The 25531-nt window shown below is 40.2% G+C and overlaps 2 protein-coding genes across 7 annotated transcripts in view; one reads left to right on the top strand and one right to left on the bottom strand.

The window, feature by feature from the left end:
* Nucleotides 1-9220, bottom strand: part of prkn (parkin RBR E3 ubiquitin protein ligase) — a 118982-nt gene extending 109762 nt beyond the window's left edge. Inside the window, exon 1 of the mRNA XM_066679305.1 lies at nucleotides 9080-9220. Coding sequence (XP_066535402.1) covers nucleotides 9080-9086 — 7 coding nt within the window. The 5' untranslated portion in view covers nucleotides 9087-9220. The remainder of the gene's footprint in view (nucleotides 1-9079) is intronic.
* Nucleotides 9221-9248: 28 nt separating this feature from the next.
* Nucleotides 9249-25080, top strand: LOC136705638 (uncharacterized). 6 transcript variants are annotated; one of them, XM_066679310.1, is made up of 6 exons: nucleotides 9892-9965; nucleotides 10107-10193; nucleotides 15446-15599; nucleotides 17943-18355; nucleotides 19791-20019; nucleotides 20819-25080. In XM_066679310.1, exons 3-6 carry the CDS (start codon nucleotides 15455-15457, stop codon nucleotides 20938-20940), a joined length of 909 nt encoding a protein of 302 aa, XP_066535407.1. In that variant the 5' UTR covers nucleotides 9892-9965; nucleotides 10107-10193; nucleotides 15446-15454; the 3' UTR covers nucleotides 20941-25080. The 6 variants fall into 6 exon arrangements, with proteins under 6 accessions (XP_066535406.1, XP_066535404.1, XP_066535403.1 ...); XM_066679309.1 differs by lacking the exons at nucleotides 9892-9965; nucleotides 10107-10193 and adding an exon at nucleotides 9249-9471; XM_066679307.1 differs by lacking the exons at nucleotides 9892-9965; nucleotides 10107-10193 and adding an exon at nucleotides 9249-9607 and having other exon boundaries at nucleotides 19800-20019.
* The last annotated feature ends 451 nt before the right edge of the window (nucleotides 25081-25531 follow it).

The following is a 25531-nucleotide window of genomic DNA, read 5'->3' as shown; positions in this document are numbered from 1 at the left end:
TTCTGGCTTTAATAATCCCGAGATTCTGTCCGTTTTCATATAAAGTTAAACAAAAAGCTGTGCAGGTGTAATTTACTCGTCAGAAAGTCAGTAGCGGTGAGATGTGTCCGTGTATTTGTGTCGTTATAGGGACAGACAAGATGACTTTCTGTTTGTTAAGTACATAATAGAAAACAAAAGGCTGAGTCACAGAAACATTCTCCAAACGTAAAGAAGAGACTAGGATAAATATTACCTCAACAACGTTCAACACATTTCTGTTCGAGGCTCCAGTAAAACACTCCTGAGCTCCTCACCGCGGTGCATGGTGGACCTACAGCGCTGAAGCGACGAGTGTTTCCCAATTCATCTCTCAACACTCTGACCCCTTGAAATCTTCAACCCTCGTGCCTTCTGCTCACCTTTCAACAACGTCACCGAAGTGAACATATCAATGAAGGATATAAGGCTTATGGCAAAAAACGGGACGAGCGAAAGTCTGCAGACAGCAAAATTTTTGACGATTTAGAAATTATTTTCGATTTAGGACGCATTTTTTAGGTCCCAAAAAGAGTAGTTGTTCAGGGAAAAGAGGACGTTTAGTCACCACGGAACTGTTTCAAATTTAGTTCAGGAACTGAAGTGTGAAATATGTCTGAATTATCAACAGACACTGTAGTGGCTTAAGTTCTCTCTGTGAAATACGGCTGAATTAACCGTTCCTACATGTGCATGCGCGTTGCAACTGTGAGCTGTGAGCTGAGAGCAAACCCAAACTGGCCTCATAAGTCTGGACCTGTGTGGATTAGCACAACGGGGCTATGCTAACTGTAGGGTGACCAGATCTGAGATGGACGACTACTAACGTGCAGACTGACCAATTAAATGTTTACAGAGAAGGTTATCAACCAATAACGGTAGCTCTACAGTCAGACCGTCCAATCCGAAGATTTTAGGCTACTTCACCACACCCCCTTCTCAGTCAAGCGAACCAAACGGAGTAGGGGAAGGCAGGACAAGTTTGTGAATGAAAACGCTTCTCCAAATTCTATGTAAGCTCTAGAAAAACAAAATCCCAGACGTTTGTGAAATTCTGCCCGGACATTTTTTTAAGTCTAAAAAAAGAGTAAAAGAGGACGTCTGGCCACCCTAGCTAACTGGGCCTGTAGTGGAAGTTCCCTGGTGGTTAGGGAACTGGGCTTATAACTTTAAGGAGCTGGCAGGTCATGACTGAAGTGATCTTGAGCAAGGCACCTAACCCACAACTGCTCCTTGTGTACCATGGCTAGGGTTTCACTGCACAGACTGGGTTAAATCCAGAGAACAAATTCCTCTGTGTGCAGGCCAATATAACAATTCTAATTAATATTGTATAATAATCACACACAAACACACGTATATGTGTGTGTGTAAGAAACAAAATGGAAGTTGCATTGTAAGTAATATAAACATGGGAAATCAAAAGGAAGTAGTCCCCAGCTGTTGCCCTCTTGTTGCTCATTATACAGATATTTTAGTGCAAATAGGAAGAGCTGAGTAATATTTACAGATTCTTGAGGAGAAATCACTGTAAGTACCAGGACAGTACATTCTGCCATGCTGCATGTTACATTGTAAGTATAGGGAAAATACACAGTATGTATGGGAAAAGTGCACTGTAAAATGCAGGCTGTATTAAAAAGTGTTACCGAAAGTTCTAATACTACCTTCTGACACTGTACCATAACAAAGGGTGCATATCTTCACAGTACTCCTGTCTTTCACATCTTTTTGAATCTTATGCCATATTGCTCATCCTTGCAGCCTCCCTCCTCTCACCTTCACAGCATCTCAGATCCATAACATGAGCTGGGCCTCCACACAAGCCCTGCCCTAACCTGTCCCTCACCCCAAAGCCACCGGCTTAAAGAGGAAATGCTGATTTCAGCGTGCGCTGCTGTTCACTAGGGCTGAATACCAACAAGTGCCTGGTGCAAGCACGGAGTAAAAGGGCCAAGACAAATGTGGATACATATTAAAGAAAATTATTCTTAGCCCACAGTTACTCCAAAGGCAGGAAAGACACTTAGCTGCAACGGGCCAAAAAATCAATAGCAATTTATTCTCTCCTTGGACTCCAAACACAGCGAGTAAATAATCCTGTCCCCACATGCTCCTGTCCCAAGAGTGCGCTGGCGTCTGTCTCCCTCTCTCCCCCTCTGTGTGTGTCTCTCTTTCAATCTCGTAGTTCATGAGCAGACCTGCCTGACCCTGCAGATCACTTCCACTTTGGGCAGATATCCACTGTCACTCCACTACTGCGCTGCAGGTCTCAACAGTAGAAAGAAACCTCAGGACTTAAAACAGACTGCAATACAGTGTATTAGATCTTGCTCTCTGAATTATATAATCAAATAATTTAGCCACAGTCTGATGAGCACGAATTGAATTGTATTAGGGCAGGGATGTTCAAAACAAATATTTCTTTAATATTTCTGTCAAAAAGATGTAAGATTTATAACAAAAGCTAGACCTGTTTACTATGCTATGTAGCGGCTACTTCTCATCCCTAAAACATTTTAATATAAGTGCCACTGGAGAGCCTTTTCATTTTCAGTAGCCCATGTTACAGTTATCGTAAGTGGAATTAACCCCAGTACAGATACATTCATGGGGAAGCACACTGAAAAAGTAAATAAAATGTGGAAACCTTTATTGTGGGGAAAAATGAAGACACAACATGCTCAGCATATTTCAGTCACTATATAAAATTATGCACAAAGCTTTATTTATGTTTGAATGCGCCAATGTTTGACCATTGCAAAATGCTTTATATTTATGGTTGAGTTAATACAGAGCACGGTTTGGATCAGTAAGCTCTTATTATTGATTTGTTTGATCAGATTACCCTTCTGAGCATTTTTTAAACTAACCAAACAGCTACACGTTTTTGGCAGACCAGAAATATGAATTAATGCTGAATAATAACACATTTTCTAGACACTCAATGTTTTTCAAATTCTTTGGAACATTAGGAAGTCGCCTCAACCATCACCAACGTGCAGCATCAATCAAAATAAGATTCTTAACATAACACTGTAGCAACTCAAATAGGTGATTAACAAAGAACAACAGTTTAAAACAGAAGAAGCAATCAGTCTGCTCTGCTTTATTGCACTGAATGTATGTGAGTATCATCACTGTCCAGTTTACTACATGGTTTGAAAGTGCATTTCATGGACGTGATCTTTAAAGAATGACATGAGAGACAGAAAAAAAACTCTTTAAAAATTTAAAGAAGCTTCAGATAAAGAAAACCAATAAAGTAAATCAGTTAGGGTCCCCCCCCCTAGAAATGTTAACAGAAAGAATTAGAATTTTTTTCTTGTTTTCCAGCATGTGAGCACTAGCTGTAGGGTGGCATATGGGAATATTGAGAGCAAATATACAGCTACATATAGCAATATGACTTATGACTAAACGCATGGGTAGATGTAGGCCTGCAGGAGTTTGACAAAAACAACTGCCTATTTCTCAGACCACATGCTGGTGTGTGATTCATCAGAACACTCACAGCAGATCTATTGGAAACAACAGGCATTAGCTCCCCACACGCGCTGTGAAATGTCTGCAATTTGTAATTCTGTGGCTTGGTAATTGTACTCCTCAGCTAACTACAGCTCACAAAAACAGAATCACTTTAATTTGATGAGGTGTACTGAATAATTGCATATTAAAGTCTAATAATGACTTTGCTGAAAGTTTGCGACTATCTGCTGTTCTGGAATCAGGGGTATTAATATGGAGTGCCCCCTCCACCCCACCCTCTTTGCTGCATTACCAGATTTTTCTGGGAAAGCTTTATATCAGTGTTGGAGAAAATACCAAGCACCCATCCTTATATCTATCCTAACACACAGTGTTTAATTTGTTGGACTCCACAGGGAGCTGTTAGCTAACAGAGGTAGCATTAATAATGATGATGGTATTTAAAACTACAGATGTAAAACTACAGTGTCTAATTTATATTCCACATGACCTGATAAATTGTCAAGGTGTGCCTGCAAGGAAAATCATTTCTGGACCATTTAAGGTGGAACCGAATTTTTCAGTAAGAAGCAAGAATGTAAACACTGCACTGAGATGGAAAGCCATTAAATTACAAAAACACATGACGCTTTATCTACGTGGGGAAAAGAATACTTTCAGGAAGTAAGCACTCATGAATTTAGAGTGGATTCCAACCACTAAAATAATGTAAAACAGCAAAAATATGTCAATATTACCCACTTTTGGAGAAAGAATAAAGCAATATCCTAAACTCCTTTCATGATTTTCAACATTTGGAGGTCCCTCTCAGTCATTTCTTTGCTGTGAACTGAGAAAGAACACCTAACATTCCTGACCAAGTCACTTTGGTTAATTTTTTATTTTATTTTATTTTTACTTGTTTACTGACACTAGGAGGGTGGCACGGTAGTGCAGCAGGAAGTGTCACAGTCACACAGCTCCAGGGACCTGGAGATTGTGGGTTCTATTCCTGCTCCGGGTGACTGTCTGTGAGGAGTTGGTGTGTTCTCCCCGTGGGTTTCCTCCGGGTGCTCCGGTGTCCTCCCACAGTCCAAAAACACACATTGGTAGGTGGATTGGCGACTCAAAAGTGTCCGTAGGTGTGAGTGAATGTGTGTGTGTTGCCCTGTGAAGGACTGGCGCCCCCTCCAGGGTGTGTTCCTGCCTTGCACCCAATGATTCCGCTAGAACGGTTTCTAGTACGCAAAAACTGACTGGAGAGTTTTTTTTTTGTTTGTTTTGTTTTTTTTTGAGTGGCCCCAAGAAAAATTTCCTCTGGAGGGAAAAAAGGGTTAAAAAACCTCTTCTGTATATCTTATGTAAATAGGTATTTTTTTAACAATTGTGAACGTCGCTTTTAAGGCTACGTTTTGAGGTTGAATCACAGTGTAACACAAAGCTATATTTTTTCATGACACTGTAAACAGTTCAGGAGTTACATGCTAAGCTGTTACCTTTGTACTCTACTGTACTCTGCTCATTTCAAGTTTCTTGTGAATCCTCGGGTATTAAGTGTGTTTAAGGGTGATTGTCCCTCTTTGCTGCATAATCTCTACTATTTTAAAAAGGCTTCAAACTAGATGTTTGGACACTGCAGTGAGTATATTATTGTATTCAGCTTAAATGTCACTATGGAGGTTAGGTCAAGTACTGGTGTTTTATGATTGTACATTCTTGCATTAATTATCTGTAACCTCTTCTCCAGTTCAGGGTCACGGTGGGTCCGGAGCCTGCCTGGAATAACTGGGCGCAAGAAAACATCCTGGAGGGGGCGCCAGTCCATCACAGGGTAACACACACTCTCACACACACCTATGGACACTTTTTAGTCACCAATCCACCTACCAACGTGTGTTTTTGGACTGTGGGAGGAAACCGGAGCACCCGGAGGAAACCCACGGGGACACGGGGAGAACACACCGACTCCTCACAGACAGTAACCCGGAGCGGGACTTGAACCCACAACCTCCAGGTCCCTGGAGCTGTGAGTGTGACACTACCTGCTGCACCACCGTGCCACCCTCTGATTCTTAGTTCTAATTATGAATGATTCGTATTAAAATATGCCTCTTCAGCTCATCCCAAAGGTTTTGGATGTGTCCTAACACTCCAGAAAATACAGATACACCACTCCACAGCCTAATACTGGGAGGTTTTATACCTCTCTAGGCTTCACTTCATTATAATAACATTTTATTTAAAAAGCGCCTTTCAAGACACCCAAGGACACCGTAAAATAAATAATGAAAGAGGTAAACAAAATAGATTAAAGATTTTTTAAAAATCTCATCCATATGCTAGTTTAAAAAGATGAGTTTTAAGTCTGGTTTTAAAAACCGTCTACAGTTCATTAGGAAGACTACTTCACAGCTTTGGACCTGTCAAACAAAATGCTGTTTTTCCCAATGGTGCTTAGCTTAAAAGGTGGGACCTCAGGCAAGTGTAGGCTTGAGGAAAGAAGAGTACGCACTGGACAGTATGATTGGAGTATACCACTGATGCAGTCAAGTGGAGTACACTTAGCAGCATCAGAGCTCTCCTCCTTTTCCAGATATTATAAAAATTTATGAAATTCTCACGATATGGGTCTTTTTATACCGACATGTATTTGTTCTGAGAAATCTCAGAGAGAAAATGCTTTGACACTGAGCTAATTCACTAAAGAAAAGCTGAATTATCACTGTGGCATCCCTCCAAAAGCTTTCATAAGCAACCTGTCTTCTTATAGTGCGTTGCCTGACTGCTGCTGTCCAGCAGGGAAAATCTCAACAAGCACTTTATTTTCCCAACACAATGTGAGCTCAAACATCCAAACTCTGAAGCACAAATGAACCAACTACCAGCAAATCCCTAAAAGCTGATGCAGACATTTTAACACCCCATGGTGTCATCAACACGCTTATTGGTGCAAGTGTATTATACACCGCAAAATTGACTGTAGAAACTCACACTTCTGTTGATGACCCAATTTTGTGGAATGTTTAGGAAACTCTTAGTAAATGGATTTGCTCCGTCATCCACTAAATGCACTAAGAGGCTGACTCAATATGAAATCAGGTTTTTGTGACAAGATCATTGGGAAAGATAATGTCGGCGTTGCGGAGGATGTGTAGCCCTCGGCCGAAGCCGAGCTGCTCGATTCATTCTCATTTTCTCAGACAAGCGCCAGTCAGCTCCCTCAGACCAAATCCCTGTCTCGCAGGGATCAGCGAACCCCGAACTGACGCATCCGACACACTCAAAAGACACAATCAATATGTCTTCTTCAGAGTCTGCAGCTCCTAAGGCAGGGATAGGCTCTCCGATCTCAGGAGTGGCCCTTCCAATTAGCCCAGTGAAATATACACTTGCACACTGGGTTTTATGTTTCAGGAGCAGACAAATGCATCTTGATTCCAACTACCACTACTACTACCAACATGCGTTTGGATTTTGGAAACATGTGTCAGACTATGCTGTGATATAGACATTAGTGCACATTTCAGCATATTTGACATGTAATTGCCTAACAGTTTGTTTTGAGACATTTTTGGGAGGTTTCCTGTCCGTATGGAGCTAAATAGCTGCCATTAGTATTTGAATCAGAATTTATCATATTTATTAATGGCAGCCATTTCTCTATTTCAGACAATTGAGCCCAGATAAGCCCAGAGATTTTCTCTTTTGTATCAAATGTTCAGTCCAATTCAGGACATGTCTCTACCTATTGGGCTTTATGGCATCCACGTTCTCAGTGGTTCCCCTTGGCCTTGTTTAGGATGAGAAACTTCCAGCACTGGGCTTTAGCACATCTCTTGTCACCTTACCAAGATGTCCTAGGTCAGACAGCACATGAACATGGAAGTGGATTTTCCTCTCTGGGGGAAACCCCTTTAAAGGGAATGGAAGCCCCCCCACACCCCGCTCAACTGGTCCGTCAGGTCTGGGAGATACAGCAGGCTGCTGCAGATCTCTTTGCCTCAGGTGTGAACATGTACTGGACATCAATTCACCATTTTAAACCCTTCGAGCCACTGGACGGTGTGGAGCTGGTTCCTTTCTATTAAGCCTGATGTCAAGTTCTGATGTTGGATGATCAAAACTGCCACTCCAGCTAATCTCAAAAGCAGATGGGGCTCTACATCACTCCAGATAATGGAGTTCCATTGCTCCACAGCCCAGCGTTGGGGGTTATATACCCCTCTAGCCAACACTTATAATTGGGCACTGTGACCTTAAACTCATTTACCTCTGCCCCATACAATCCTAATGGCAACGTTTTTCTCTGCAAATGATACAAGCTTTGTGTGTAGAGCTGAACACGTTTGTCAGCTATGGGTGCACCATTATATGGCACAGCCTAATCTCTCACACAGAAGGAGGGTCTATAGCATTATAATGTATCTAAGGAACCAGGCTCACAGACTACCAGAACAATTGTCTTCTAATCTAAAATCTGATAGATGTAACTTGTTCATCTTGATCATTGTTGTTGTCTCCTACACAGTCATATCAGAATATACTGACCCTCTCCTTGTTTCTATACTCACTGTCCATTCCCTCCGCTCCACTGAATTTGGAGGCTCCACTATGTAGTTCTACAATTACTGATTTGTCTCCTTTATATTGCACTACATGCATTGTTTCACCCTTTCACTTTGTTATTCAAATGGTGAGGAAGCCCACAAGACCACCACAACGCATGTAATCATTGTTTCCACTCACTGGGCAACCTTGAGAGTCCACCTTGAATATGTAAAGTCAGAAGTTCTTTTAACACATGTAGTGCACAGGAGATTTTGTTTTAGATGCATTCTCACAGCTGAAAATGTTCTGCATGTTTTAGGTTTGCGCAGCTTGTGCATGAGATACTCTGAAATATTAGTGGCTCTATTCACACATGCTCACTCGGATATACTCTAGTCTTTCGCCAGTGGGTATATGACACCTTTGGCTGGATATTCTTAGTCCAACAGGGACACTGAGGAGTTTAACTCTAGCAGCACTGCTGTGTCTGATCCACTCGTACCATTGCAACAAATACCACCACTACACCCACGTCAGTGTCACTGCAGCACTGAGAATAATCCACAAGCCAAATACCTGCTCTGTGGTGGCGGGTAAACAAATATGCAGTGCAACAAATGGACTGCAGTCTGCAACTAGGACTACAAAATGCTCCTATATGGTCAGTAGAGCTGAGGAAACGGACAGTTAATGTAGGTGGTCATAAAATTCTGACATGACTATGACACCCTCGTGTCCGTGAACTGAGGCGAGCTAGTAGCTCTTTCATCAAATTCTCGCGAGAACAAACGATGCGAAATGTCACACTGTCCCATAACAGCTTCAGGATTTTACAGTGGCATTTGATACGTTTTGTCGCTAAATGTTATTCCAGATTTACTGTAGTCGACACGATAAGGCTTCATTGAATTTGAGAAATGCCATGGAATGTTGTAGGCGAGTGAAAAGCCAAATGAGGCTCAGTGTTCAGCATTGAGGACGAACAACTAACAGAACACGAGAAATACACAAATAAACTAATCAAATGAGCATAGTCATTGCTTACCGATCATGACGAGGACACTAAACGCTGTTCAAATCCAACTTCACCGCGGGTGACTTTTGTCAACAATTTTAACCGTCATACTGAGCATGTACGTGAGCGAGGGGGCTTGTGGGTAATGAAGTCCCACACCTGTTTTACTCTGACGCATGACTAGTTTGGCAGGCAAGTTAATGCAACTGATAATACCACCTGTATAGGTTTGGCGGCGGTGCTCTTATTTCTTTATGATGGAGCGCTCAAACGAGGATCGTACGTCTATAATTGACTTAGCGCGGTTCAGAAAAACTACATTTCCTCCAGAGCCGCTCAGAGCCCAGTATGTTGACGGAACTGTGAGAAACTGAGCTGAAAAACCAGATGCTAAGGCGCGGGTTTGCCTTGTATTAGATTGTGTGAGTAAAGCCAGCCTTTTTAGTCGTGTCCAGTCTCCAGGGAGTCATGCAGGGAGTGTCCGGGGTCGGCTCGGTTCAGTTCGGCCACGAGGCTGAGAGGAGCGAGTGTTTACACACTGGAGCCGCTGAGAGTTATGTAAGACTGCAGCCCGTTCACATATCCTCATCCATGCTCACAAATACCCGCTGATATTTATCACCAATATCCCGCTCACCTCGAGATTTGACGAGCTTTTGGGTTTGTTTGTGGAGGAGGAGGGGTATGTCATACAAAAGCAGAATCCCCGCCTCCCCTCCACAACACAGCGCAGCAATTATTAGACAACCCACTGATAACCTACAGACGGTCATGTAATGATAATATTACTGTGATAATGTGTTTCTGAGCTTGTCGAGGTTATCGTCTGTATTTGAAGGGCAGTCGACGACCTGCATGTTTTATGATTAACGGTTAACTTACGTTTTCCTGTGTTTGTACACTGAACTCCACTCAGGTGGGGTTTTCTAACAGTTTGGTCAGTATATAATGACACATTTCTGCTATATGTTTTTGAATTCTATATATTTTGTTAATTGACTGAGACCTACAAACAGAGAGACTAATCCATCTTTTGGGTCTGCTGTTCTGGATATAGTTTGCCCCTTTTAACTCTGTTCTTCAGTGGCGAGGAAGCCCACCAGACCACCACAAAGCAGGCACCTCTGTGTCACTGTACAACCTTGTGAGTTAACCTTGTATATGTAAAGTCAGAAGCTATTTTCACATGGAAACTCCAGAGAAAGTTGAGTCTTGAGTATTAGCTTTGTAAATGTTCTGAAGTTGTCCTTCACACATGTAGTGTTTGTTTATTTGTTTGTTTTTAAATGCATTCTCACAACTGAAAATGTCCTGTGTGCTTTAGGCATGGTGTATTGCATGCAGGATATACCCTGGAACATTATTGGCTCTATTGTGTTCACTTGGACATTACCCAGAATTTCTAGTAGGGTGCCAGCAGGAGCAAGTTGCTGCAAAGTCCAGGACAAATATTATCGGTGTTTGCTTTCAAACATTCAGCTCATCCGGGCAAACTCCTCAAAATATCTGGGTTACTGTGCATGTGTGAAAGGGCCTAGAGGGTTTAGCAGTGTTGGTCATCCTCAGGATGTATCATGACAAATTTCTACCCTATACAGATGCTGTCAGATTTGTATCATTATTTAGCAGATGAGTTAAAACGGAGGAGAACATTGTTTTTCCCACCATTTTGGAGGTATTGTTTGGCCAAGGCTGTTCTCTAGTTTTAGTCACTCAGGAGTATTTTCTTCCATGCCTTCCTTTAACTGGTGAAATGATATGAGAGTGGTGTCTAAAAAGTAACAGTTATTATCAGTCTCACTGTGGAAAATGTTAAAATTGTAACCACTGGGCAAGATTTTAAAATCCTGTAAATTGTTTGCTAAATTCTGCTTCATCCATATAGATTATTATTATTATTATTTTTTTTTTATTATTTAGTTGTTGTTTTTTCTGTTGTGGGCGGGTGTTATGTTTGTATTGGTGGACTTGGTATGTAGTAGTCTTTGCTGGAGTTTTATACACCCTCCAAGAGTCTGGTGTGGAAAAGTGTCTCTATCTAGGTGACAGTCTCTGTCCCATTTCTGATTATGCCACAATACTTCATGGTTTAATTTATTACTGTGTCAAATATTGGGTTGTTTTATGAAGCTGGCAAACCCTTGTACAGCTTGTGTCTAAAATTGGAGCACCATCTCACCTTACTTTTGACATACCTTGTGTTTTTTTTTTTATTATTTATTTGGGTTGCTGGTAATATACAAAATAACATGAGAAAATTTAACTGTAAATGAATGCAACAAAAGTTTCCTTGATTACAGCCAACGTACCCTGCTGTTAGGACTGTGTTATCCCGGTACTTGTGGCAAGATGTAAATAAACCCTGCACCCAACTGTGGACTTCAAGGGCTTTAGAGTTTCATAACTGTTCACAGGTAACTCCACTCTTGCCATAGACAGTGTAGCTGATAGTATCCAAGTATGAAGTTGGAGGCAGCAATGCAGGGTCAGCACTTCAACCTTTATGTTCAGGGCATACAGTTCAATATTGTTAAAAGATGACAGTTAATCCCAATAACGGTCCCAGGTCTCCGTGCTGAGTTTGTCTCTGTGTGGAATTCTCTCACTTTGCTCACACATCTCCAGTTTTATGTGCTGTCACTGCTGCCCAAGTATAATAATAATGTATGTACTTTGCAGTTTTCACTTTTCCATCCACTGACAATACCTGGAAAATGGCACGTTGGAGACGTCATATGCTAGATTATACGTGACAGACAATAACTGATGGATCATTCTAACAGCAGTGTATAACTGCAAGACTCCTGTTAACTTCTCTATGAAGTGAAGGCTAATCTGTAGGATGAACAGTCAGATTCATATCATTTGTTTATTTATTTTTGTGCCGGAAAGATTGTATTCAGAAAACATGCACCTTTAGTCCAGTATGTATTGAGAACTGAAAATCAGGCTTTTAACTTTGTTAATGTGTCCTTGTGATGTTGTTTGTATGGTAGAAGACGACGTCATGAATGAAAAAGTAGCTAAACCCTGACTGAATTTATCTGCTTTGAAACTGCAGTGCTCCAGAGGCCATTTTTCAGGTTACAGAGAGCAGCAGAGGGGTAGGTAAAGTCAGAGGTGGGGTATAATTGCATATTCATAGATCTGTGCAGACTAATCATAGGTAAAAAAAAAAAAAAAAAGTAGCATTACACACACTTAAAGCAATTAGTGTGTGTGTTTTTATTTATTTTATTTTATATTAAATCTGTACTTTTAATTAACTGGGATCAGAAGTTTAATTGAGGGGGAATTTAACAAGAAGGGGGTCAAATTTATTTTCTTGTGACTTAGTACAACATAAGGGTAATTAGCACAAGGACTTTCATATGAACTTACATTAGCGTGGTCCAGATTAGTCAGCACAAAGGTTTGTATTATGTTACTGTTTGTATAGTTGAGTTTTTCTACAGAAAAATACTGCAGTGCATGGTTTGCCTTACATGTGAAGGACACCATGGCCTGTGTGCGGGGAATTTCATGGCAAACATGAATCTCTGCAATCTAGACAATTAGGGCTGCTTGTGTGAATCACCCACAGCCAAAACATTATCAGTAAATGTTCAATAAATTCCAATGTTTTGAATATGAAGAGATTTACTTTCTATATATGGACTTATTGCTCTTGGGAGTGAATGGTACATTTTGAAACTTTAATGATGTTTACAAACTGCATCAAATGTTGTATTTCATAGAAGTGAGGATATTTCGCGTTCCCATGGTACGCTCTCTTTTAAGAATTAAAAGCTTTAAGAGAAACAACTTTGAACAGTGCCATAATTATGTCATTTTGTAACATTTGCTGAAAGGATTGCAGTGAAACTGAGTAGACCTTTTAGCTCCAAGCCGTTTGATTCTGTTCCTGAAAAGTCCAGGGTCATCACTTATAACTTTGCTATGACACATTACATTCATTCATCATTCATTGTCTGCAATTGCTTATCTAGTTCAGAGTCGTGGTGGGTACGGAGCTTACCCAGAATCATCGGGCACCTTGTGAAGGACCGGCGCCCCTTCCAGGCAGGAACACACCCTGGAAGGAGCGCCAGTCATTCACAGCGTTGGCACACACACACACACACACACATTCACTTGAGCAGCCAATCCACCTACCAACATGTGTTTTTGAACTGTGGGAGGAAACTGGAGCACCCGGAGGAAACCCAAGTGGAGAACACACCAAACTCCTCACAGACAGTCACCCAGAGCAGGACTTGAACCCACAACCTCCAGGTCCCTGGAGCTGTGTGACTGCGACACTACCTGCTGCACCACTGTGCCGACCTCTGTCACATTACATACCACAGATAAAATATATCATGTGATATATATAACATTATGATATTAAGAAATGCAGTTATGTTTAAACTTAACTGCAAATACATGCATTTAAAACGAAACAAATCTGTCATCTGCAAATGTGTTAAAGGGTTTGCGGTAGTTGTGAATGTGTAAATCCTCATTTGCAGCTCTTCTGTTTTTGTTGACTTTTAGAAATACCGATCCTGATTTGACCAATAGGAGAGTTTAGATTGGTACAATCAGAGAGCAAGTTTAATTTGTCCAGTCACCACACAGAGTGGTTGCAGTGTTGTTATCAAAGTGTTTCAACCGAGGTGTCTGTGGCCACGTTTATTTAAGGTGGAAAGGAAAATCTGAATGAGACTAAGAAGCTAGTGATTAGCCAACTTCAACACAATCAGCTATTATTTAAAGTCTATATTTAGTTCTTATGTTATAATATTTTTTAATCACTAGCTTCATGCTCGTAAGCTGCTTTCACACTGAACACAATATGGTAATCCTAATATATTCTGTATATCCTGTAAAATAATGTGTTCAACTCGAAAGTGGTTTTTCACACACTGTGAAAGCAGCTTTTTTATATAAATAAATAAATGTGGCTAACACAGCAACTACTAAGTGCTGAGGTTGAACAAAATATTTAAGAGTATGTATTTGCTTAAACACAGCTGCAAATCGTAGTGTGTTTGTGAATATTACGTGTTACAGGTGCAAACTATTCTGACCCTTTTTTGACTCCATAAAGAAGACACCATGGCCCTGAGGCATTTAGACACAGCCTACACTTTCCTAACATTTCATTTTATTCTGAGTGACAGTCTGTGTGTGAACTTTATATCACTTGTTTTGAGATTTAATCTTGTACTGAAACCTAAGGAGTTTAGACATTTTTGTGAACACAATACTTTGAAGGCAAGAAAACTACATTGTGCTCTGCACTCTACAGTTTAAGGCTTAGAAAAAGGTGCGCTGGGTGTTCCTGATTTCAGTTTGAGACCTCAGTGTTGATTTTTCTACATTAAATACAAAGATGAAAATATTTAACAGCTTCAAATAGGATTAGGTCTATAGTAAAATGATTTGCCCTTTTTGAGCCTGTCTTGTAGAGATGTTTGTTGTGTGCACTTTAATAAATGCATGGAAACGCATGGGGAAACGGTAAATGATGTAAACCTCATTAATATTCAAATTGAAACAGCATCAATGTAATGTTTTCTGCATCTCTTCAAATATGATGTGGCATATTACAACCTAACTTGCACCGTAAAATGATTGACTAAACACGATTCAATTTGCATATTAATGAGTCAGATGACAGATTATAATATTTGGCCCTTTTTGCTTTTTCCCTTCAGGGAGCAACTGCAATTTCAGATATTTTATTTTCCAGAAATAGATGTTCACTTTGAAAAACAAACAGATAACTTTAAGAACAATGGATCTTGGGTTAATCTTCATGTTCATCTTGTGCTCCAAGTTTTGAGAGAGACTTTTTTTTTTTCCCTCTTCGTGAGGTGAATGGAAATTGTCACAGAGGTAATTCAGAATCAGTTAGGCTTATTATTTCTCCCCTTCTTGCTCCAGCTTGTTCCTCAAGGTGTCATCTTCATATAAACCCTGTGTTGATTCAGCGTGGTTATGGAAAATGTCAGCTTGACTCAGATTCACCTCACCTTGACACAGTAGCATCATTTGCAGTCCCTGTTATAATTTTCTATCAAAATATGTCCCCAGTTCTTAAGAATTTCCGTAGTTGGTATTGTGTGTTTTTTCTGACTTCAAATGTCAGATGTTTTTGAGAGTGAATGAAGGGTATAATTAGGCACTCAAAAATGATGGAAATCTATTGTTTTGTCTGTTTAGCTGAGAGCAGTTTTAAGCCTCTGTAATTGGTTTGGAAATTCAATAAGAGCTGGATGAAAGCCTTTTTTCATATGGTCTTTTGTCAGTTTTTCTTTCTCATTTTTTCCTCAAAAGAGAGATCCAGGCACATAACTGTGATGCACCTTAACTCAGGCCAACTTTCCTCACTATGATTTTTCGTTGCAGGGTTATCAAATGAACATGAAAACTGAGCCCCACATGTTTACCATCAACTCTACAGAAGAGCTGCAGTTCCTCAGGACTCGAGTTCAGGTGCTGGAGAGAGAGAAGGCAGAGATGGCTGCGGAAAACCAGCGCCTTAAAGACCTACTTGTCAAGGGTGAGAAGCAGGAATTATTTGTTTAAAATAATTGAATAAATAAATAAAGTCATTAAAAATCATTATTTAATCACTTTGTTATGTAGGAATGAAATATATAATAGGATCTGAAAACTTGCTGTCTTAGGTTGCTGGTGAATCTGTGAAACATTAGGTTCTGCTGTGGAAACATAAACATAGTCCAAACGTAGTCAGTCATTCAAGGCATGTTTGGCGTCTGGCTTTAGTTTTGCACTGGGGCTACCAATGCAAATGGCAGCATATGACCATCAATCAGCATTGTACACAGGGGCTTTGTTAAGTAATCCCAAACAGACTTGTTTATTCCATTTCTGTCACCATATGGCATACTGTTATCAGTAACAGTGAACAAATCTGGTGATAATTTAGGCATGCCACTTGCTAATTGGTGGCCATAAGATTTTATTGCTTTTACCTTGTCTCATAGCTAAATGAAATGAAAACTTCACAGCAAAAATGTCCTGAGTGATTGATTACTTTGACATAAGAGAACATGTGATTCAAATGTGTTCAAATGTATTTCTAAAATATGTCTTTAAAATCATATCATAAGTTCTTCATAAGAACTTTTTCTTTTATTCCCAGGTCCCAGGTCACATTACAAACAATCCTTGATTACATATTTTTAAGGAGACAAATGTGTTGTTTATTATAATTACATCACCCATGCACCACTGGGCAAGGAAAAATAATGTTGGTTATGTTCACACAGCACGACAATGCAAAACCATGTTTTGTGAGGCTGTTTACATCAACATTTTTATGTGACATTAATCTGAACAGATAACACTCCTAAACTGACTTCATTCTGAGGTAATGGTCCATGAACATTCAGTTGAAAGCATTGTTGTTTTGAATTTGAAGAAACTGAAAACGGACTAGTGTTTCAGTTACAATGCAAAAACAACCCATCATTCATGTTTAAAATGAAGACTTAACAGAATATTTATAAACGAACTGATTCTGAAAAGACAGTGATTTGCCATAGGCTAGGGTGACCAGATCTGAGATGGTGAAAAAGAGGACACGTCTCGGGGCTGGTGATGAGGTCACGCCCCTCGCTGCCGTTGAATGCTTAGCTGAACCTAGGTGTGCTTTTAGGTCTTTTACACCTTTATTTGCTACACAAAACATGGGAATTTCTTGTTTAATTCATCCGAGAACTTACATTGACGTTATGGCATAGCTGCTCGAGATGAGGGTAGGTACATGACCTTTGCCTGACGTAAACAAGGACTAATGACGTGCAGAATGACCAGTTAAGTGTTTACAGAGCAGGTTATCGACCAATAACGGTAGCTCTACAGTCAGACCGTCCAATCCGAAGATTTTAGGCTACTTCATCACGCCCCCTTCTCACTCAAGCGAACCAATCGGAGTAGGGGAGGGCGGGACTAGTTTGTGAACGAAACGCTTCTCCAAGTTCTATGTAAGCTCTAGAAAAACAAAATCCCAGTCGTTTGTGAAATTCCGCCCGGACATTTTTTTAAGCCTAAAAAAGAGGACATGTCCGTGTAAAAGAGGACATCTGGTCAACCTACCATAGGCCAGATGTACACATGGCATTTTCCTTCATTCTAAATGCAAACATGGGCTCTCTAAAGAGGAACACAACGAGAGGCAACAAAATGTGTTTAGTAAACATGTGTTTCAGGTAATCATCATTCACGCAGCCTGGATATAGATATGGAAAATGTGCAATTGATAAAGAGCTCTTTTCTAATTTTTATTTTTGTCAAACGCTTATTAACAATTTGTATGACTTTTCCATAATTATTTTACAGATATGAGTGACATAAAACTGGATTAAGTCATTTGCATTTGCCAGTGCTGTGTAATCTGAAAATTATTTAAACATTTTCCATTCCATAAATCTAACAAATTAAAACAAAAAATTCTTCAGATGGAACATTAATGGACCACTGTTCTTATTTATTTTTCCTCCCAGGCAGTGTTTAATTATGAGGAATGTGGAGTTGGATTGATGTAAAAATTTGGTTGTTCAGACTACACTAACACTTAGTGGATACATAACATATGTCAGTGCCACATAGATGCCTGAGCTGGAAAAGAAAATGTCAGATTCACTGTGTTTTCATTGTTTATATGACCAAACAATACATCTATATCACAAATGAAGACAAAAAATTAGACAGGGGCAACTTTTACCAACTCTGTAACCATAGCTTTAGTTTCACCTCCTCCTTTCATACTCATTACATGTCATTGAGTGCAATGTTAGCTAGCTCAGAGACCCTCAATGTATACAGTGTTTCATACAGGACTACATCCTGGTATTTCATGGTATACTTTCCCTTCCAGAGATTCCACACCTCCTGTCTACCATGTGGCAGACTATAAGCAACAATGCAGGCCAATCCAGCGTCAGTCAGCCTGGCCCAGTGCTGTCCGAGTCCGTCACTGCTGGAGTCAACAGCTACATGCCTGTGCCATACAAAGAACAGGACTGTGACCTTCCGCCAGCAGTGTCGGCAGCTATAAAAAGTGTTCAGCAGGACATGATTTTGGAAACTGGTTCCTATGGACACAAAATGGCTGACAGCCATAATGAAGTTGATGGGGTTATGTTCGAGGCAATGGAAGAAATGAATGGGAATCTGTGCCCAGTCGTCCTCAGAGAGGATGGGAACATGTATCTAAGCTCACCGTGCAGCTCTACAGATTCAGCCTCATCCTTCAGTGAAAACAGAACAGTGAATCAGAACAGCACACCTGTAAGAAACATTTCTATTCCAGCTCTTTAAACTACTTTAGTCTAAGTCTAGAGTTGTTTAAACGGGACATATTCTACATGGTGTTTTAAGTCATTTTTGCTTGTTTCTTCATCGTCTTCATTCTTTTCTTTGCCATATATAATCAGTATGCTTGTTTTAACTCATCTTACTGCGACTCTTTTAGAATTCATATTTCAGCCCAGACACATACCAGAATAATACATAATAAATAAATAAATATTTTAATAAACAGAATAAATCATAAAGGTTTTCTGAGAAGTGTCAGAATATCTTAATTTCAGGTGTGGCAAAAAAAAGAAGACGAGTGCTCACATACATAAAGCAATAAGATATTAACAAATATGCCATTATTTTACATAAGTTACTAGTATTAGCTACAAACAATTAACTGGTGAAAGGAGCCAAAAGAAATACAAGAATGTATGTGCAGGATCTGTGCAAAGTTAAATAAGCTGTTATTTATAGTACAAACATGTGCAGGATGTATTGGAACAAGGTGGAATTGTAGGGAGTATCTATTGTAGTATGTTATTGAATAATGTGAAATATTAATGTTAAAAAAAGCTATTGTACTGTGTATAAGTAAAGTGAATGTGAGTGGAATCAGCACTGAGTTTGTGTTAAAGGTGATGAATAATGTGAGCCTGCTCCTTCCCTGTGCGTGTTCTTTGTGCTGTGGTCAGTGGCAGGCCTGGCTCCTGCTGGGTGCTAGAGGGTGAGGGCGGTGGTGAGGGGGGGGCCACTCAATGCCTACATCGATTGCTCTACAGGTAAAGCTGCTCCCTCTCTCTCCCTCAGCTGGGGACAGCACCCCACCACAGGACCTGCCAGGATGTGTGCTCCTGTGCCTCTGTGTGCCTAACCTTTTGTCTTCAGACCCTCGTCCCTCTTGTTGTTTAATGTGGTTATATTAACCTCACTAAGAACCAATGAAAAGGACCTCAAGTAAAAATGAACAATGTATAGAAATACCAATATTTGCTCAATTAAAATGAATAAATCTTGCATTATGTACTTCACAAACACTGAAGACTAGAGGCACAACATGGAGGACACAGGGAAATGTTTAAGTAGCTTATATAAGCTTAAAATAGGCATATACTCTTTCTTTCTTGTTAAACTGTTAAAAACAGAAGAAGTTGTGTTTGATCATGGGTCACATGGTCTGTTTATCTTGAAGTTCGAAGTTAAATTCAGTATACGACCTCTTCACGGGACACAACTCTGCACATTTTAATATGCTACTAATTCCTTTGCTCATGCTCTAAGCCAATAGATTAATAAACAGATAAATGGTATCTAAAGAGTCCAGTTTTCTCAGTTTCTCACCAAAAATGATTGCAAATTTGTTTGTTCTATCCCTCATTGATGCACACTGACTTTACCTCTGTCCCTGTGTGGTGTTTCTGTGGAGATCCGACAGGTGGAGGTGTATCCAGGTTCAGGTGTTTTCTGTGCGGAACATGCTTGGCTGGCGGCTAACATGGCGCGGTCGCCAACAGCGATGGTTCGAGCTCTGTTGCTAGGGGTTTTTGACATGGACACACTTTTAAACAGCAACCTCAGAGGTGGGAGGAGCCGCAGGCCTTCATACTCTGACCACCACGCCCCACTGGACCCGGAAAAACTCAACGCCATATACAGTAAGCACTCTTAACTACTCCGGATCAGAACATACGGAATGCATGACCCATCATTATTATATATATTATATTATTATGATCAGAAGCATCTCGTGTGAGTGCTGCCATTTGTTTATGAAGACTATTAGAAAAGAACTGACCAGGAAAGGCTTGTTGTTTTATTTTCTGAGAGAGAAATCAGAGAGAGATGCCGATGCCTCATTTTGGGTTGTAATAATATTTAATTTTTAATATGCCATTAAACCATGATATAAAGAGATGTTATCCTGCTTCTCTGTCTGATATCTTTTTGAGAAAGGCCTAGCTTTTTAAGGTGAGAAGCAGACATACCACTGCACAACCAAGCAGGGGAAAAAAAGCATGGAAATCTGAACTGTGAACTTTTCCACTTAATGGACAAATACTTTTAGCACTTTATGCAGCGATTTGTTTGGGCTGTAATCCAACAGTTAATTTTCTACCAATGAGTCATGGATGCTATCAGCATCTACCTAAGAGCTGCAACAGCTTTCTGTATACCAATGATATGTGAGAAAGGTGGAAAAAAAAAAAAACACCTCTTTGGAAGCGAAATGAGGATTGAGAGGGGCGAGCGTCACGATGGGGGCTGTTTCCGACAGGCCCATCCCCTCTCATTCATCATCATTTGCCGTTTTAATGGTCTGACAGCGCTGGCAGTGCTGAGAAACTGCTGTGGCTCTCTCTCTTTCTCTCTCTCTCCCTCCCTCTCTTTCCATCTCTTTCCATCTCGCTCGTTCGCCTCCAACTGTTGTCGCAGTGTCACTCTCTCCCTCCACAGATGCCACGCTGGCGCGCTTCCCGCTGGCACGGAAAGGCCAGATTGGTACCGGGATCAACTCCAAGCTGTCTGAGATCCGCTTCAGATCCAGGAAAGTCAAGCGGGACAGACGTGGCCGCTGACGAATTTGCCGCGCATATTGGAGGAGTGTAACTCTGTTTATGGGGAAAGTGATTCTGTTGCGCCTGGGTGGCATCTGTGTGTATGTGGTTTTGTGTATGAGACTGTGTTAGGTAAAGTGATTGCTCAATGGTTTTAGGATGTTGGCCAGTTTTCCAGGGTCATTCAATTATTGCAGTATTGGAATGAAAGTCAAGCAAACAATGAAGAAGCACACCTGGTGGCACCCAGCCCCCTACACTCTTGGCATTTTCACACTTGTCCCCAGTTGTTGGGACTGTGCCCAGGACCAATTCAGAGCTTGTTTAGGCGAGGGGGTCATTATCATAGGTTTGTTTTCACACAGGAAACTTCCATTCAAACCTTGGATCGGCCCCAAAATCCCATGCGCCACCTTTGTTTGTACCTTTATGGTAAAATTGGAATAACATGTTCATCTGTTAAGTGCTTTTGAATATAAATGGATGGCAATAGTCAATAGGCATAACTTTATTATTGTTGTTCCTTTGGTAGGCTCCCAAAACTTAAGACACTGGTGAGAAGATTGGATATGTGGCATAGACGAGGATTCCAGCTCTATGAAATGGGAAGTAATGTTCCAAAAAGAACTAATCGAATTATTCCATATAAGACACTGGAAATGGTGAGCTTTCACACAGGCTATGAGCCACAACAGAAGCAACTGCTTAAAGCAAATTGTAGACCCTTATTTTCAAGAGGAACAAGCATTTTTACTCTGGTCAGGTCCTGGACTCATACAGCTTTTTCTAATGACAAACTGTACCAAAGCATAATGGCATATGGATCATGCTCCAAAAAGTGTGAAAATGCCTTTAAACAAGGCTCTTGAATGGTTCTTAGCATAAAAGTACACATCTGAAAAACGTAATTGATACCGAACCGTTACTTACGTAGCAGTTGTTGAAAAAATATTAAGGTTCTTCAAACTTGTACCATTCATTTACTTAAATAGTTTTTAGGAAAAGATGTTTAGAGAAACAAAAGTAGTTGTCCTATGACATCTCCCAATTCTTTTATTTTTAATTTTAAATTTTTTTTTTTAAATTTTTAACCAAGTCTACCTGATGATGCTGAGGGATTATTAGATTTGCAAGGCTCTAGAAATCCATGCATCCCTATGTGGATGAATGTGTATTGGACTTATTCTTCTCTTTTTAATCTGCCAGTGCTGGGTGTGTCTGCTTTGACTGAGAGCTGTATGATATTTCTCCATTGATTGCTCTGTAACGTAGCATGCCACGCTAGCAGGGAGTCTCAGGTGGGGGTTCCATTACCCAGCACTGGCACCTCGTCTCTTCCCCAAAGTGGCGCATCAATCCTGGCTCCCTCAGGGGCTCTCCAGCCCCCCTGCCTGATCGTCCCCCAGGCGCCTCTGGCCTTCAGGGAGGGGGGGGGGGGGTCGGAGACATTCAATTATCTGTGGCCACTCAAAAATGAAGTATGACAGGCTCCCCGTGAGTGTGCTGCTGGCTGCATGTCAATGGAGATTGGTGATGCCGGGCTATTAAGAGCTTGGGTCTGTTTTGTTAACCTTTTTTCTCCTGCAGTATAAGCACAATCCATCTGCATTATACCGTCTTCTAACAGCAACGATGGAAAGAAGACTCTCTTGGGTATAGAAAGGAGGATCAACATGGTCATGTTGTGCCTCAGGCAGTAGAGGATGGAACTTTCTGTTGTTCTCTGCCTGTCCATTTGGTGCATTACCTTCCTTTGTTCACCTCTTTGCCGTCTACTGAGACTTGGCTGGTGCGCTCTTTCAGTGGGGATAAAGGTTACACTGAGGACAGAAGGATCGATGAAGCCGAAGCTGACAGTAGAAACTTCGAAGGCAAAGGTGCCTGTCTCTGCTGTGCTCCGTAGTGGACCAGAGACACAGAGAGAGGTTTCCCTCAAATAAATCACTGAGATTTATTGAATTTTCTTCTGAAAAACATTCACCAGCCTTTCCCAAGGCACAGGCTCTCACTAAGCTGTTGGCAGATGATGTCTGTGTTTACTAACCTGCCCCAAAAATCTCAGTTAGATTAATACACAGCCAGGTATTTTGAAGATATTTTAATGTGAAACCAACATGTAAAGGTGAATTTAAATGATTACCCTGCGTCAGTATTCCTTTGAAGCTTGAGTTCAAGGAGCTCTTAGTGTAGCTAAATATTGAGTAGTGAACTAGGGCTGGCCTGAACATTCTAGCTTTTATGTACTAAATCGATAGACAAGGTTGTATTCCATTGCTAACGTACTGATATTAAGTTATTTTAGTTCCTTTGTGAGAGAAACCACTTCAGTATATAAAAACTAATAGTATTGTATTGAGAATCAATTTCTATGATTTATACTAAATTTATTTAGATTTACAGTCGGTCAATTCTTAAACTCAGTTCAGCCAATTAGACCGTCTACTGTCTCTATTTGTCTACATCTAATCTCAGTAAACAATAATCATTCAAAAATAAATAAATAAAAATCATTCAAAAATCAAAATTAATGTGAAACAACTGAACACATGTTTGGGGTATACTTAAAAGTCATCCTCCAAGTGCTCATGTTTCTTCCCCCCTATCGAAAAAACCTGCTGCTATGTGGATTGTGAGTGTGTGAGTGACTGGGTGAGTGTGTGGTGCTGTTATAGACAGTAAATGAATGAATTAATGCTTAAAACATTACACAACAACATTCTAAGTAAAAAAAATTAAATTCAAATGTTCTCCTGCTCTTTTGTCATTTAATGGTAACTGTTTTATTCAACAAAAGAATACAAGAACAGAAATAGATAAACATACTTTTGCAGTGTTTTTCCTTGATAGAAAAACCAATGCAGTGATTAGTGCTGGGCGATATGAGCGCAAATCAATATCATGATTAATTGTACATTTTATCATGATTACGATTAATGAACAATTGTTTTTTGTATTTTTGACCCGTAGTTCAGTGACGATACTTGTACTGTAAATATGCTCCAGTATTTAATATGGGGTATTTTTTTAATGTTGCTGGGAGCTTGTTCCTCTCTTGTTTTTTGAGCACTGTTTATATTTGGTGTGTGCTTTGGTGGGTTTTTTTTTTCTCAGCGTTTATATTTGACTTATTTTTTGTTCAGTGTCGTCCTTAATTAGAGTCAAAACACAGCACGTCCAAACCACAGACATTGTGTTTTCCTTTGGTACTAGCTTCCCGAGACACTTGGTCTGCCTCAGCATTTAGGTTGTTTCTTTGTGGCAAATACGGGCGGAATCGCATGACTACATCTTGGTAGCGTGGTTTTAAAGGGACAGTACATGAACACACAGTGGGGACATAACAGAATAAAAATAATCGATATTGAGAAGATTATATCAATTAGAATTTCTGGTGAATTCGTTCTGCTTGCATGTGATTTTCAAATGTTTAGCCAATGTATCATACTACATAGTAGTTACCATAAAATGACAAAGGAGCAGGAGAATAAAGTTTGAATTACAATCACACTATACACACAAACATTTTAAAACTTATTATACACCTAACATTATCCTTATTTAATCTTTGACTCATTATCCAACAAAAACCGTTAATGGCACACATTCAGTAGGCTTTATTAATGCATTGTAAAATCCATTACTAAGATGGTCCTCAAAAGTTAAGCCAGGGTATTATAATTTGCTTGCTGATAGAGCCTAAATTACGGGAGGAGCAGACCTTCAAATGGAGTGTTTGTAAGGAAAGGAGTACCCACATAACTAATGGAAACATGAGTATTCGGATAGTTCAGGCCAGCCCTTTGTTACAAAAATCGGAATCAGTGTTAGCCCAGGCAACTCATTAAAGGTTGTATTCCTATGGGTTCTTTTTCTGTCATTGAAATCAGATAAATAGTATTACTGTATCAGAAAAGAAAACATTAGATAGGATTTGATGTTGGCCTGTGCATTTGGATGCTTTTTGATGGTTGGCCTGCTCATCTATTCAGCCGTTTCTGTTCAGGGGAATAAAGGGAGAAAGACACGCAAGGATAATTTGAGCCCAGACTGTGTGTTCAGTAATGGAGGGCTCTGATGTAAATGCCACAAGAATTAAAGATTCTAATAGATCTCATATCTCTGTTCTCGCTTCATTTCGAGTCTCATTAATGCATTAAAGATTTTGAAGGTTAAATCTGGTTGGTGTTCTAATTGCATTCTTATGAAGCCAAGTTATGAAGATTAAAGCTGATATACAATATCAAATGCCGTAATAAGGTTGACCCTCTTAAATATTGATAAAACGTCCAAGTTTGGACCTTGTGTAGACCATGAGTTGATTTTGAGAGAGTCCATTCTCAACATGCTCGGCACCATATTGACTAGAAGATAATCATTTGCAGGGAAGCATCACTTATTCCAGAGGCGACTTTAGGAAAGACAAAAGAAGTTAATGTTCCATGCAGTGTAATAGCTTTCAGATTCCTGTGAGGTGAACTGTAGGTCCTGCAGTGAATTTCTCTCATGCTCAAATACACAAATAGGTCATGCAGAGCGGTCAGAGATTGGCTCTCCATGTGGAATTCGAAATGAAGAAGAGCTTTGGCCATTTTCAAGTGTGCACTTTGGCTCC

The sequence above is a fragment of the Hoplias malabaricus genome, chromosome 8, assembly GCF_029633855.1.
Source record: "Hoplias malabaricus isolate fHopMal1 chromosome 8, fHopMal1.hap1, whole genome shotgun sequence".
In the NCBI taxonomy this organism is placed as follows: Eukaryota; Metazoa; Chordata; class Actinopteri; order Characiformes; family Erythrinidae; genus Hoplias; species Hoplias malabaricus.
Note: the sequence above shows the minus strand (reverse complement) of the source record. Positions and strands in the feature narration are given on the sequence as shown.